Here is a 12797-nt window from a genome sequence, read left to right as displayed (position 1 = left end):
GGAAACGTAGTTTGATTGAGCAAACAGCGAAGAATATCCAAATTTTCGGCGGAACCGCGAAATTCGACGCGGTGGTCCGAGGAAATTCCAGAGAAGCCAGTTGAAGAGGATTCCACGGCCGGATCTGGACGGTCAGCACGGTCGCGAGTCCTCGAAACGTCGGTGAAATCGGATCCTTCGGGAGTGGCTGGTAGATGGGTCAACAAGTCGACACGTTCAGAAACGAGATCGTTCCCTAACCGAGAAGAACACGGCCACCGTACGTTCCGAAACCTGATACGTTCCGCAGGAATCAAAACGTGTCACGGATCCGGCCACTTAAGCCTGGAGAACCTTTTACACTTCCGATCCGAAATGAAAAGGAAGAAAGGGACCCACTTCAAAAGCGCCTGCAATTCTTATTCTTCCTTCGATCTATTGACCGTCTACGATCTACTAGACCATGATCTATTGATTTCTACGGAGATCACGTGTTTACACCTGTATATTATAAGGTTTGCGTAAAAGTGAAAGTCTTAAAGCTATTTGGTAACGAAAATTGTAACACCTACTTGATAAAATTAATTTTCAGCGAACGAGGAAACACCGGTACTCGGATGATATACAAATTGATTGATATCGTACGAATTCGAGTAATACGTTGGTCGAAATACAGGATAAAATTTGGAAAAGAACGATCATCGAGATTATACTTTAAAAAATGTTCGGTGACAATGACAACGAACAGGAATTACCGCGTTAAAGATGTTTAAAAAGAGGCTGGGGAATCCTCTAGAAAACCGCACAATGTCTAAAAAACCGGTCAAGGCGCCTGCTAAAATCCGATTCGACGGATGATCTTCGCCGATGTCTACAGCAAGGTACAATAGAAGAAATCCAATAGGGAAGACAGAGAAGGGTAGTTTCTCTGTTCCTTCGGATTTAGAATCCGTTGTTCGCCGCGTTCGCGCGGAAATGAGGTGGAAAACCGCACCCTCGGGACCGACTCACCTTTTCTTTACGTTCTCGAGGATACTAACCGAGGATTTCACCGACGCCGCGGTTTCTTGATATTACAAACGCGCGTAGAGCGGGTTCTCGAGGCAACCGAGCGCGAAGAAACGGTGCCAAGGTAAAAAACGAAAGAAAGAGAGGAGAAGAGAAAGAGGAACGATGAAAAGCCCCGATTCCGGGACAGAGAAAAATATCGGCGAGTCGGCAGGCGAGGGAAAGGCGGGAGAGAAAAGCGGAAAACATTTTCATTCGTCGAATTCTCGACGTTGCAAACACGCCACGATTGATTTTCGTTTCTGTCGGTTAATCGCGCGACCCAGAAACGCGAATGTAATTTACATGGCGCGAAGAAAGGGAAGAAGTAAAAATGAGGGACGAACGAAGATGCGACAATGACGGTTGAACAGTCTTTCAAGCGAACGCGTCTTTCGAGAATCTTTGAACGACGATGAAGAGAATCGAACCTTTTATAAATTAGAATCAAGGCGTTCGTTGCGTAAACTGCGTTTTATATAAAAAAAATCTCTCCTCCGAGAGCGGACGAAGTGAACGTCTGAAAAACGCTACTTAATTATATAACACAGCAAAGAAAGAGCAGTTAAAAACAATCACAAAAAATATGTATATGGAAAAACATTTAAAACGAAAACACTAGAAACTAAATGAAAAAAGCAATAAAAAGAGGATATGAAAAAGCAAGGAATGAAAGCAAAATCACCGTAGAAAGAAGGGTATTACGAAGCGTGTTTACACATATATTCAGGGAGTCGTCCAGCCTCTCTCTCTTTCTCTCTCCCTCTCTGCGTGCACATCCGTCGTATATAATCGTGCGTACGCAGGGAGGCAACAAGAACTCGTCGTCATTTCTGAATTAATCTCATTCGACTGCCCCCTTTATGCTCTCCTTCGCATCCTGCGAGGCGAAAGGCTCGTAGCCGCTTCGTGGCCTCGAGGTTAATTGGAACGAGAGCTAGAAAAGGAAAAGGACCGAATAGAAATCCCACGAGGAAGGCCACGCGAATTTTCTTACCAGATAGTGTCGCTTAAACGCACGTTCGACCGATGCACTTTCACTTCAAGGGTCAAAGTACAAGGTTGCTTCCCTTTTTCAAAACTTAAACAGCCTGTGCTCTATGTCTGACGACTGCTTTCAGATCTCGGATATACGTAAGTTCGTAGATATAGGTACGAGTAATTTACACGATTTAGTACGTTAGGATCTAGAAGTTGCTACTGGCTATTAACGGGAGGATTATTAAGTATCTATCGTTCGTCGTTAATATGATTTTATTACTTTTAGGACGCAACGTAAAAACTACGAAAGAGAAATTGAACATTATGAATTCCAAGTGGAAGAAAAGATTAACTTTGATGAAAAAATTAAGGAGAAAAAGGTAAAGATTTTCTTCTCTAAAGCTACGTGCATTCGAGTTATTTCTGAGAGTAAAGAGAAGAAAATTAGAAGTTGGTGCACAGGTGTATCGATGATGATCCCTCGACGAAACAACGTATCTTTTCTTTGGCTGGCCGGAGAACCTAGGATATGCGCATCATTTACTCTTATTATGTGAAAGAGGCTCCTCCATTCAGGTGATCCGCCGAGATCCGAAAAAGAAAGGAAAATTCTCTCGCGGCCGTTCTTTTTCTTGCGAACGATAGAGGACCTTCGTCCCCGGTTAGCTCATGGGAACGTAATACGAGCAGACGTGTCGGTCCTCGACTCTTCAATTAGCTCCGCAAGTCAACGTAACGAGAATTTCAGGAAAAATAGATCTAACGCTGCGAAAATATCTCTTCCTCTTTCTTTCGCTCTAGATTGCTTTCTGTCGTGGTAAAATTATTTACTATAGTATCACGAGCCTCGGATTTTTTAGATATTTAATACAAATATGTATCGCAACAGAGACTAAGAAACAATGCTACATATTACAAAAGAATATTCCGAATATATTCGGAATTTCGGATATTGTAAGGTACAATAACTAGAGAGAAAAATATTCTACCTTGTACGCAATTACGCTAGGAATTGCAAAAGTCAGAGACAGCAACGCAACAGGGAGCATTGCAGTGTCAGCATGAAATATTAAGTAGTATCGGACAGTTACGAATCGGACATTTCCCCGATTAAACGGGCAACTGATGGTCCGATAATATCGATCATATAAACGAATATGGGGTCGGTTTGGCTTTAAGTAAAAGACCAAACGAATCGACCCCTGCCTCCTCTACCTCGTAGTAACTATAGAGAGTCGAGGGCAGCCTTTCTATTAGCCACTAGAAATCGCACGTACCCTTCACAGGAACAAATCGAAACGGTACCATAGCTGCTGGCCCTCCTGGCTCTAATAGAGTTTCACGCTCGCCGAGAGAATTGCCTCGAGTCGGACGATCCTGCTGGACCAAAGCTGGTCAAGCGAAGAATTGATAATCAAAGCGATCCTAAACGCCCCTCCTGTGTCCCTTAACGATTTCGATTGCTCCGGTTGCATCGAACGATGAGGAAATTTTTTGTTTAATCCCTGATACGTATAAACACTTATATAAATTTGATAATCTTCGATATAATTATGCGAATTTCTTTGTTAAATATATTCGAACATAAAAATCGTCGACGTTAAAAATAGCCAATTATCTGTGAAAATCTGAATAACGTGCTTGTTAAATACCAAGTATCGGCAATCTGTCCAACAGTCCCTATAAATTATCCTCGACGACCCCCGAAATCTTCGCCACAAAGGAAAAACACTCGCTCTTATCGTTCCCAATTTTACCCAAGAAACCACGTACTTCTCCACTTCTCCACGTACCTACTGCAATTTCCACCCCGCGGATCTCTGCGCGGACACCCGTGCTCTTCGAACTCTCGCGTCGCGGCAACAAGAGGATTTCTCTCATTGCTAATATTTTTTTTCTTCTTTTTTTTTTAGTATTTCAGTGTCAACGAGCGAGAAAGAGTCGCGGTAAAGGACCTGCCCCCCCCCTCCTTTCACTTGTCTTCCCCTCTCATCCGTTAGCAAAGATAGGAAACAAGAAAAAAAGGAAAGAACGAACGAAGAGCGAGGAGGAAGAATGGAGACAGAGGGAAGGTAGAGCAAAGAAGGAGCAGAAAAGGGAAAAAGAAATCTGTATCTTTGACGAAACCGAAGAAGACTCGTCGTACGTGTCCTTAAGCGACTGCCAGGCTTCCACGCTAATGAGGCGCGGCGTAATTAGTGAGACTGTCTACTGGCTGGACCCTTGACGAGAGGGCGGATCCCTCTCGACGTCGAGTCGCTCTCTCATCCCACCCCTCCGGTTCGCCACTCCACGCATCCTCAACCCGTTTCACGATTTCTTACCGGTGGTGAAGAAGGAGTCGCGGCTCGCTGACACCTCGCGGATATTCACGACTTTTCAGCCGTGCTCCTCCGCGAGCTAAAAAATAGCGCGATTAAATCTACCACTCTAGCCGGGCTTAATTCGCTTTTCTTCTGGCCTCGCGCATCCTGCACGCTTCGACCATGAAATTTTCTCATTTTTTTCTTCGTTATTCTTTTATAATTTCAGGCGAGATCGACCGCCGCAGATCGCTGTAAACATGCCGAAAAGCTTATTTAGTCCATTTCGACTGGACGTGGAGTATTAAGAATCGTTCGATTTTGAAAATTTTGACGCCTTCGCAATCGAACGCGTGACTCGATGTTTTAAGGTAAAGAGTTGAACGAGAAGTTTTCTTGCAATTACGATTATTAAATCAATAAAACGCTGAATGTCGTTCTTTTTTCTCTTCGGGCTCTTGTAAACGATCGAAAGTTGGGGAGAAGGGGCAAAATCGAGTCAATAAGATAATTGCAGCTTATTATCGAAATTACCATAGAAAGCCAAATTCGCAAGAAATCTTATTAAACTGGATAAGAGAGATAATTTATTGGACGTATAAATCTAGAGCGAGACGAAGAGAAAATTACCTGCGATTTCTCCGATAACAGGAAAACTGAGAAATAAGAAAAAACTAAATGAAGTTGGACGATCCTACAGAGAGATACGGTGTAGGTTGTCCATGCGGTTGCGAAGGGGGTGGGTTTTCGAAGGCGGGAAGGCCGATTTAGAGCACAATGCGGTTCAATGCCGAGGAAATTAGCCACGGCGCTGCCGGTGACGCCCGTCAGTCCCACACCATGGAAAACAGAGACCGTATCTGTCCCTGTTGCCGGGCTATGGGAGCACGAGCGTATCGTTATCCCCGTGGTTCGTACGAATTTTCGATCGACCACATACTCGACTCCACTCGCAGAATTCCTTGCTAAATTAGAGAAACTGATTCTTGCGAAAAGAATTATTTTTAATCGCTTGACAATATTTTCAAGCAGCTTAGTAATTAAAATCCATCGTCGCGTGTATCCAAAAATGGAGGTGATCTTGAAATTTCTACGAATCCTCCAATTTTTATAGATATTCAATTTTACCAATCACACGAATCGAATCATTCCAGCCTTTTGCCTCCGTTTCCCAGGCACGGAAATAAATCTATCTACGACGAATTAGACGGAATGGTAAAAGATGTACTGGAAGAAGAAGAAGAAGAAGAAGAAAACCTTCTGATAATAAAACGCATATTTTTTTTTTTTTTGTCTACTTCTTGCCTACTCTCTTTCTCTTTTTCTCTGTCTCCGTTGAGAGAAAGGAGCAGGCTTTGAAGTTTCAGTCCAAAGAGAGCCAGAGCGCGGGCATCATCGAGTGTCTGAAGAGATCGCGAGGACAAGTTCACCTATGCTCTCGAAGATGAATGGATCCTATAGTTAATGGCGGGGAGGCTGTATCGCAGGTAGTAGACATACGTGAAGAATGAATAGGCGAGGGTGAACGAGCATTTAGAGAAGAAGCCTCTGTTCCCTCATCCTCCTCTTCCTCCTCCTCCTCCTACTTCATCCTTCTGGATCGCTTTGTTCGACTCGTCTTCGAGATCGAAGTTTTTCCATGGAAAACACGTGTCCTCGTTACCGGTCCAACCCGTAATTACCGTCGAGTTGCCTGTAGTCGCTGACATATCAATTGTAAAGTCGCTAATGCTTGTCTGCTAATCGCCTCTCATCGTTTGCTTTTATCATCTTTTTTAAATTACGGTCAATTGTCGGAGATTGAACGAGCATGTTTTTAAGAGTAGATTATCGAGAATTTTCGAAAGTTTGATTATCAAAGGTCTGTTGGAAATACGTAGTTGAAACTTCCTTGAGACTTCGTTATTTACGGTAAACCATTTCCCATAAGATGAGAATAATAATAAATATTAAGAATAATTTCAAGATATTCGCGAGAAGGATATTCTAGGGAATATTCGCGTGGGAGAAGATAAAGGGAAAGGAAGAAGGCGAACGAAAGAAGGAGGCTGGCCCGTTCCGCGCATCGCAGCGTCTAAACGTCTTTTTTCGAACCGTCCGTTTTACGGATCTGAAAACGACTAATGGATGGATAATGACGCGTAATGGATGCAGCGGACATTACAGGTAATATCTCGTGAAAGCGGCAGCCAGTTTCCGCGAGGAACAGAGAAAAGGCGGAGAGAAAGAGAGAAGCTTGTAAATAGAGGCGGCACACCTCGCTACCGATGGATGGGACGCGGCCCACAGAGGCAATTTCCACCAGCGAATCGAGACCGAAGATGCGCCGTGAACGTTCATGCTTTCAGAAAATACGCGCTCTAATAGTTTTCTATGGTATGATATTTTAGTTGCTTTCGATGTATCTCGATCGTCTCGTGGCTAAAACTTACTCGCTTTCGCGCGAGTAATCTTACGTGAAAATCGAGTAATAGGTAATAGTATTCGCCGCATTCGCATCGAGAAGATCACGATCATAGACATCTTGAACTTTCAGAAAACGTGAAAAACATACGCAACAACTGTATCGTCGTCGTCGTGATAAGAAATCGTCGTTTTATCTGTCCGTGGTAAACCTTCGACGAAGAGGATCCTGCCACGATTCGCTCGCGTCGATTCGCGAGGAACGTTCGAAAGGAATTCTATGCAACACCGTTAGGATAGCTGGTGGTAGCGAGCAGCACGATTCCGGACGGTTCTTCTTGGTCTTGCGCCCGGTGTCTGCGCGATTCGAGGCTCTGCTACCGCTGGCTGCACGAGTGTTTGCAGTCCACTCGAAACCAGTCCCGAACGAGCTGACGCGCGCGCGCGCGACAGAGACACAGAGACGCGGAGAGGCGCGGAGAGACGAGGAGAGACGAGGAGAGACGAGGATGGAATAGAGACAGACGGACAAAGCCGTAGAGAGTAGTAGACGCTATGGCATCGAGGCAGGAGGCCAAGAACGAAGCTTAATTTGTCTAACGAGGGGCCTCTGCACCTGTCATCTGGACGAAGATATGGACGAACGAACGTAGACCAACCCTCTCCTCCTCCTACCCCTTCGTCTCCTACTCCTCCTTTCAGTTTCATCCCCTAGGAAGCGTTTGCTTGCTTGCTTGCTTGCTTGCTTGCTTGCTTGCTTGCTGCTACTTGGTCGGCTGGCTGACTCGCTTTACTTTAGCCGCTCGCTCGACTTGCTCGTTCCATAACGTGTGCTTGACCCATGGTACTAGGAAGATTCGTGAAATACGATTGTAAACGAGCCGCGGCATTTTGTACACCTTCCTGTAATAGCCTCCCTGTAATAGTTCGATAGATCGTAACAAAACACGATATTTCGTTTCGAGAGACCGTTGTTTCAAATTTTCTATCTTGTCGAGTCTCCTGGAGACGTTATCCAAACAACGTTGATCTCTCCGTATCCATACCGTGAAAGTGTCCTGCTTCGTCATCCTTTCGTCATCTTGGAACAAATGTCAATTTCAGGTAGACGATGCCAAAATGTATTCGGTGCAGAAATTAAACGCATTAACGAGAACGTTAGAATTCTTGCATACGTGGACGGTGAATGCGACTTCCTGGACGAAGGGTCCCCGTTCGACCAGGTCACGCGTGTGCCTGGCGTTTACACCCCTCGGTAAATCAATCACACACCGTGTAACAACGTTTTGTTTTTACGGTCACGCGCGGACTACTTCTTGTCGCGTGTGCACCCGTCAGATTACGCCTCCTGCTCCTGTCATCGTCCAACGATCGTAATTCATCTTCCCAGAATCGGTATAAGCTCTCGTTATTCGCGAACAATTGTTTCAATTACAAAAATTTGTAATCTTTTTATTTGAAGATTTCCGCGACAAGAAAGATCGATAAACTTTCATCCAGTAAATTTCTATCGAAGAAAACAGCGTGTATGCGACTCTATACCGTGAGAGATACACGCGTGTCTGCTTTTTATTATTTCGCATAATACCATTCGAAGGAAATTTCGAAATCGCGCACAAAACGCGTGAAAACCATCGGACCGTCTGTGCATTGACGAAACGCGGATCGAAACACGGATGCACGGCCAGCCCATTAGAGCTCGCGTAGTCGACGAGTCGTTTCCTCGGGCTGTTGTACCGCTACAGGCCACGGGAGGAACTCGGACGTCGACAACGAGGAACGATAACGAATCGCTGGTACAAAGTAATAGTCGTTTGTTCGGCTTTGTAATCTCAGCCAGACAGATCGACCTGCCTGGGGAGAGAACGGACGATTCGTGAAAAGCCGGCGGCAGGTTTGCAACGACGGTGATAGCAGGCGATGACGGTGGAACATCCACTAATTGGATAATTACAGAGTGCGCCGCGTTTGTTTTATAATTGGGGGAAAACCGTGGAACCGTTGGTTCCACCTCGACGTGCCAAACAACGAAACGGCCGAAGTCACGCTCTACGTGACGAACTACCCTCGAAGCTAATCCGGGACCGAAGCCCCTCGGCTTCGCAAACCCCTTACGCGCTCGTGCCCCCGCCTCTGACCCCCTCGATTTCCCATCCTCGCGCCCCTCTTCGCCCACCTTTCTTCTCTCTTTCTATTCTACGCGCAGCCAAGGAGCAACTAACTCGAAGCAAACGGAGAATCAATTCTCCTGGCCGTCTCGCTACTCTGTCAGCTGGATTTTAGATGGAAAAATCTTGCGTGGCTACGAAGTCAAAGGTCGTTAACAACCGTCGGTGGTCGACCCTTAATTGGGACGGCCCTAATCGGTTCCCAATTTTCGGGGACAGTTCTCGGTGACTTTAACGAGTTTGATGTAGCCGGCATAGAGATGACGGTGAATCGAGGATGATGAGGACAGAACATGATTTCCCTCGCCATCTATATAGAACGAAAAAAGCAAAGTACGATGATGCAAGGATATAGGAATGGACGTTGGTTCTGTGGTTGGATTTAGCTATTCGTTTATTCGAAGAAAACACGTTGATGAACGTTAACTTTTGTTCAGCTGGCGATTATTCGATTATAATCAGTTCCAAAGTCCAAATTATCAGATGGAAATTATTATGCGAGTCAGCTTCCTATAATTCATCCTTACGAATAAAGTCCTTAACTCGAGGTACTAGCTAATTTATCGCTTTGTTTGATTGTAATTGAAATGACATTGTGAAAGAAAAAAAACTCGTCGGATCGACGAACAAAAGACTTTCCTGAGACAATTTTAATCGATCGAATCGCATAGAACACGAAACACGTAGACGAATGACGAGATGGGGTGTCGCCGCGACTTCTGATAGGGCGCAGAAAACAATGAATACCAGCCGTACGTGGTTTTTATTCGACGGAGAATTGTGTTGTTGGTGAATCTGAAAGAGTCGCGTGCGCTTCGATTTGATTCTAATAAGCACGGTATTGTTTGAAAGATCAAGGGTTGTGACTCACATTGAGCATAGGACTTAACGCGCGGTGACCACTTTGTTTTCTAATATAAATCAGACTCGTGTTCCTTTCTACGTTATTTCTTAATTCTTAATTTGAATATCCTTTGAATATCAACAGATATCTCAATATCGATCGATTAATTGAATATATTTAAAATTGTAACTTACCGTGATGTGCTGGATATAGCGACTGTGGTATCGATACGGGATTGTATGGTGGTGGCACTCCATTGTGGTTCGTGTAATGTCTACGTACAAAAAGAAATACCTGTGTTTATACGTTCATGCTAAATTGATTAAATAGTACAAATACTATAAAGATCTTATTGTAATCTACCTAAGTATTCTTCGACCTGCGTCGTTCAATGTAGCTACTTGTGTGGAAGGAGTGAAACCAATTTGCGGTTTCCAAGTGTTTCCAGTATTACGATTCATTTGATCAAAGTCTTGAGGTTTCAAAACTCTTGGTGGTTCTCTGACACCCTTCAACTTCCTCGCAGGGAAAATGAAACTACTACTATATTTTGGATCTCTGAATCTGGCACTATAACAGAAAAAAGATGAAAATTCTACTTCTGATTTAAGATGAAATAAGTATTTTTATTTTAAGATCTAGCGTATTTCATACGTACCAATATACTTTATTATTCCTGACTGGTAGACCGTTTATGGGTGAAGGTAAAGTAGCCCCGTCTCCGACGCAATCGTCTGCCAATAAAACTATACCTCGCATGTTGTCTATGCATATTTGAGTTTCCGCGTCGAATAGTACGTGATTCGTATAAAGTCCCTTTATAAAATTATAACCACTATTGCCAAGTCCTACGTATAGCCGGTTGTCTCCTTCAACGTTTCGTTTCTCTAAAAACATTAATATCGATATTAAATTATGAACTTTAAAGAGATCATATACTTAAATCTTATTATTTACTGAAATAGACGTACTTTCCGCTTCTGTTAAGCAATCGTAATAAGGCTCCAATGCCTTGAACAATCGTTTCTCGTCCACAAAAGGAAGTAGAGCTATTCCTTGCCAGGCAAATTTTTTACCGTTTAAATCGATCTTAAAATCTTCCGGATAGAAGTCGATAATCGGCGACCTCTAATGCAAGTTAATATAAAAAATTTGATAAGTATCGGAAATTATATGTCATATAATTTACATATAACGAATTTCAACCTACTGGATCGATCATTAATTTTGCCCACGGCGCAGGGATATGTTTACTGCTAGCTGCTGGAAATACACCCATCAATTGCTCTAATGGACGGAACTAAAACATCCAAAACAAGGAAAATACATTCTTTGCGATGATTGATTCGATCTCAAAGTACTTACTGGTGTAGTTCCTTTCTCAAATTCGGTAGAAAGACCACCGATATTAATGAAATCGCTAGCGAATGGTGCGTAATGATACGGAAAATACCATTTCCACGAAGCACAACCCTGATAGTAATATCGTAAAACCCAACATAAACCGCGCACATACTGTAACGCTACGTTATTCCTGTATGTAATTAAATGATATTTATTACAATTCAGAATCTACGTAATATATTTCATCGTATCACTTATCTTACCTGAATGCTAAATTATCAGGAGACACGTCGAATTTCGATTCGTAATAACGATCTTTAAAGCCATCCTCCCACAATCTAACTTCATCGTGTACTTGATCGTCGTCCGAATCGTCTTCGACTGGCTCTCTTCTACGTTTCGTTATTTGATTAGTTGAATTCTACAAACAATCGACATATTTACAAACAAACTATGTACGAATAAAAATAGAGATCTAGAACGTACCTCAGGACGCATCATACTTTCTAACATCTCCTTAGAACTTTTTGCACTTGTATGATAATTTTGACCACGAACGCGCATCTCATAAGCTTCATAACGTGCGTTTTGTACTGGCCTCACATGTTCGCCAATACGCTGTAATAAAAATATATGTATTAAACGGTACTATTAAGATAAATCTTTACTAACTGTAAGTTAAAGCATACAGTTGGTGCAAATTGTCCCATAGGAATCCACTTTGGTTTTTTGTTACTGATTCCCAGCAATAGTTTCTTTTTATCTTTTTCACGTTGCTTGTAGGCTAATTCATTCTGTTGTCTTCTCTTGAAAATTTCGTCTTCCACTTCGCCCAGCTCAGACATTATAAGTTGAACTCTGTCTAAATTTACATCTCCACTATCTGTCAAAAATCCCTGTAATTAAGTGTCTTATTATTGAATGTTTCTTGCTTTGTTTACTGTACGTATGAACAGCTGATCAGATATTTTTCTCTTTAACATGTACTACGTACTCCTGTTTTATATACAGCTTTTTTATACAAATTAACGAGTCTATCAATTGCCCCTTCTCTAATCTCCAAAGATGGAAGATGCGGAAGAAAATCGTTTCCTACGAAGAAACACATGAACACCCAATCATCGATAACTCGCTCGAAATCGTATTTAAATGGTAGATTAGGCATTTGCAACTCTCTTTCTAAGTATTCTCTGAGGACATTTAACCGCACAAATATATACTGGCATTCAGATCCAAAAGTATTTGTTTCGTCTCCTTGATTAGCCTCTGCGCCTGTACAGTCCTGCATTTCATGTCCTAATTGACCACATATATCGCATGGTTTCGGCTTATTTGGCTTAAATTCTTCACGAATAATAGTAAAATTAGGTTCGTGTGTTGCAAGTCCTAACATAATTAAATCAGCATCGGCTCCACATAAAACGTGTTGTGTGTTGGGATCATGATCCGGTTGTGCTGTTACATAAACAAAAATATTTTACACTTAATGTTCCATATAATACGATGATATTTTAATTATTTAATTGTTTACTTACCTCTTTGTTTGCGTATAAAATCCATTATTTTATGTTCTCCTTCACCTGGTACATTCGCATCGCTTAAAATTACTTTTATATTTCTCCAACCAGGATCATTGTTTAAACGATCGTGTATATAGTAATGCAAACACTTTGATAATCTTGCCATAAATGGCGTGCCCTGTAATTAAATTATATCCAAAAATTATTC

General features: G+C 42.6%; 1 protein-coding gene across 1 annotated transcript in view; it reads right to left on the bottom strand.

The window, feature by feature from the left end:
- Positions 1 to 12797, bottom strand: part of LOC126922218 (5'-3' exoribonuclease 2 homolog) — a 28919-nt gene that overhangs the window by 15212 nt on the left and 910 nt on the right. Inside the window, exons 5-15 of the mRNA XM_050734605.1 lie at positions 12605 to 12767; positions 12064 to 12524; positions 11759 to 11965; positions 11556 to 11687; positions 11333 to 11490; positions 11091 to 11259; positions 10936 to 11025; positions 10697 to 10853; positions 10384 to 10612; positions 10089 to 10295; positions 9920 to 9999 (exon numbers count right to left, since the gene is read on the bottom strand). Coding sequence (XP_050590562.1) covers positions 9920 to 9999; positions 10089 to 10295; positions 10384 to 10612; positions 10697 to 10853; positions 10936 to 11025; positions 11091 to 11259; positions 11333 to 11490; positions 11556 to 11687; positions 11759 to 11965; positions 12064 to 12524; positions 12605 to 12767 — 2053 coding nt within the window. The remainder of the gene's footprint in view (positions 1 to 9919; positions 10000 to 10088; positions 10296 to 10383; positions 10613 to 10696; positions 10854 to 10935; positions 11026 to 11090; positions 11260 to 11332; positions 11491 to 11555; positions 11688 to 11758; positions 11966 to 12063; positions 12525 to 12604; positions 12768 to 12797) is intronic.

This window comes from Bombus affinis, chromosome 11 (genome assembly GCF_024516045.1).
Source record: "Bombus affinis isolate iyBomAffi1 chromosome 11, iyBomAffi1.2, whole genome shotgun sequence".
Taxonomy (NCBI): Eukaryota; Metazoa; Arthropoda; class Insecta; order Hymenoptera; family Apidae; genus Bombus; species Bombus affinis.
The sequence above is the reverse complement of the archived record's forward strand: the minus strand, read 5'-3'. Positions and strand labels throughout refer to the sequence as shown.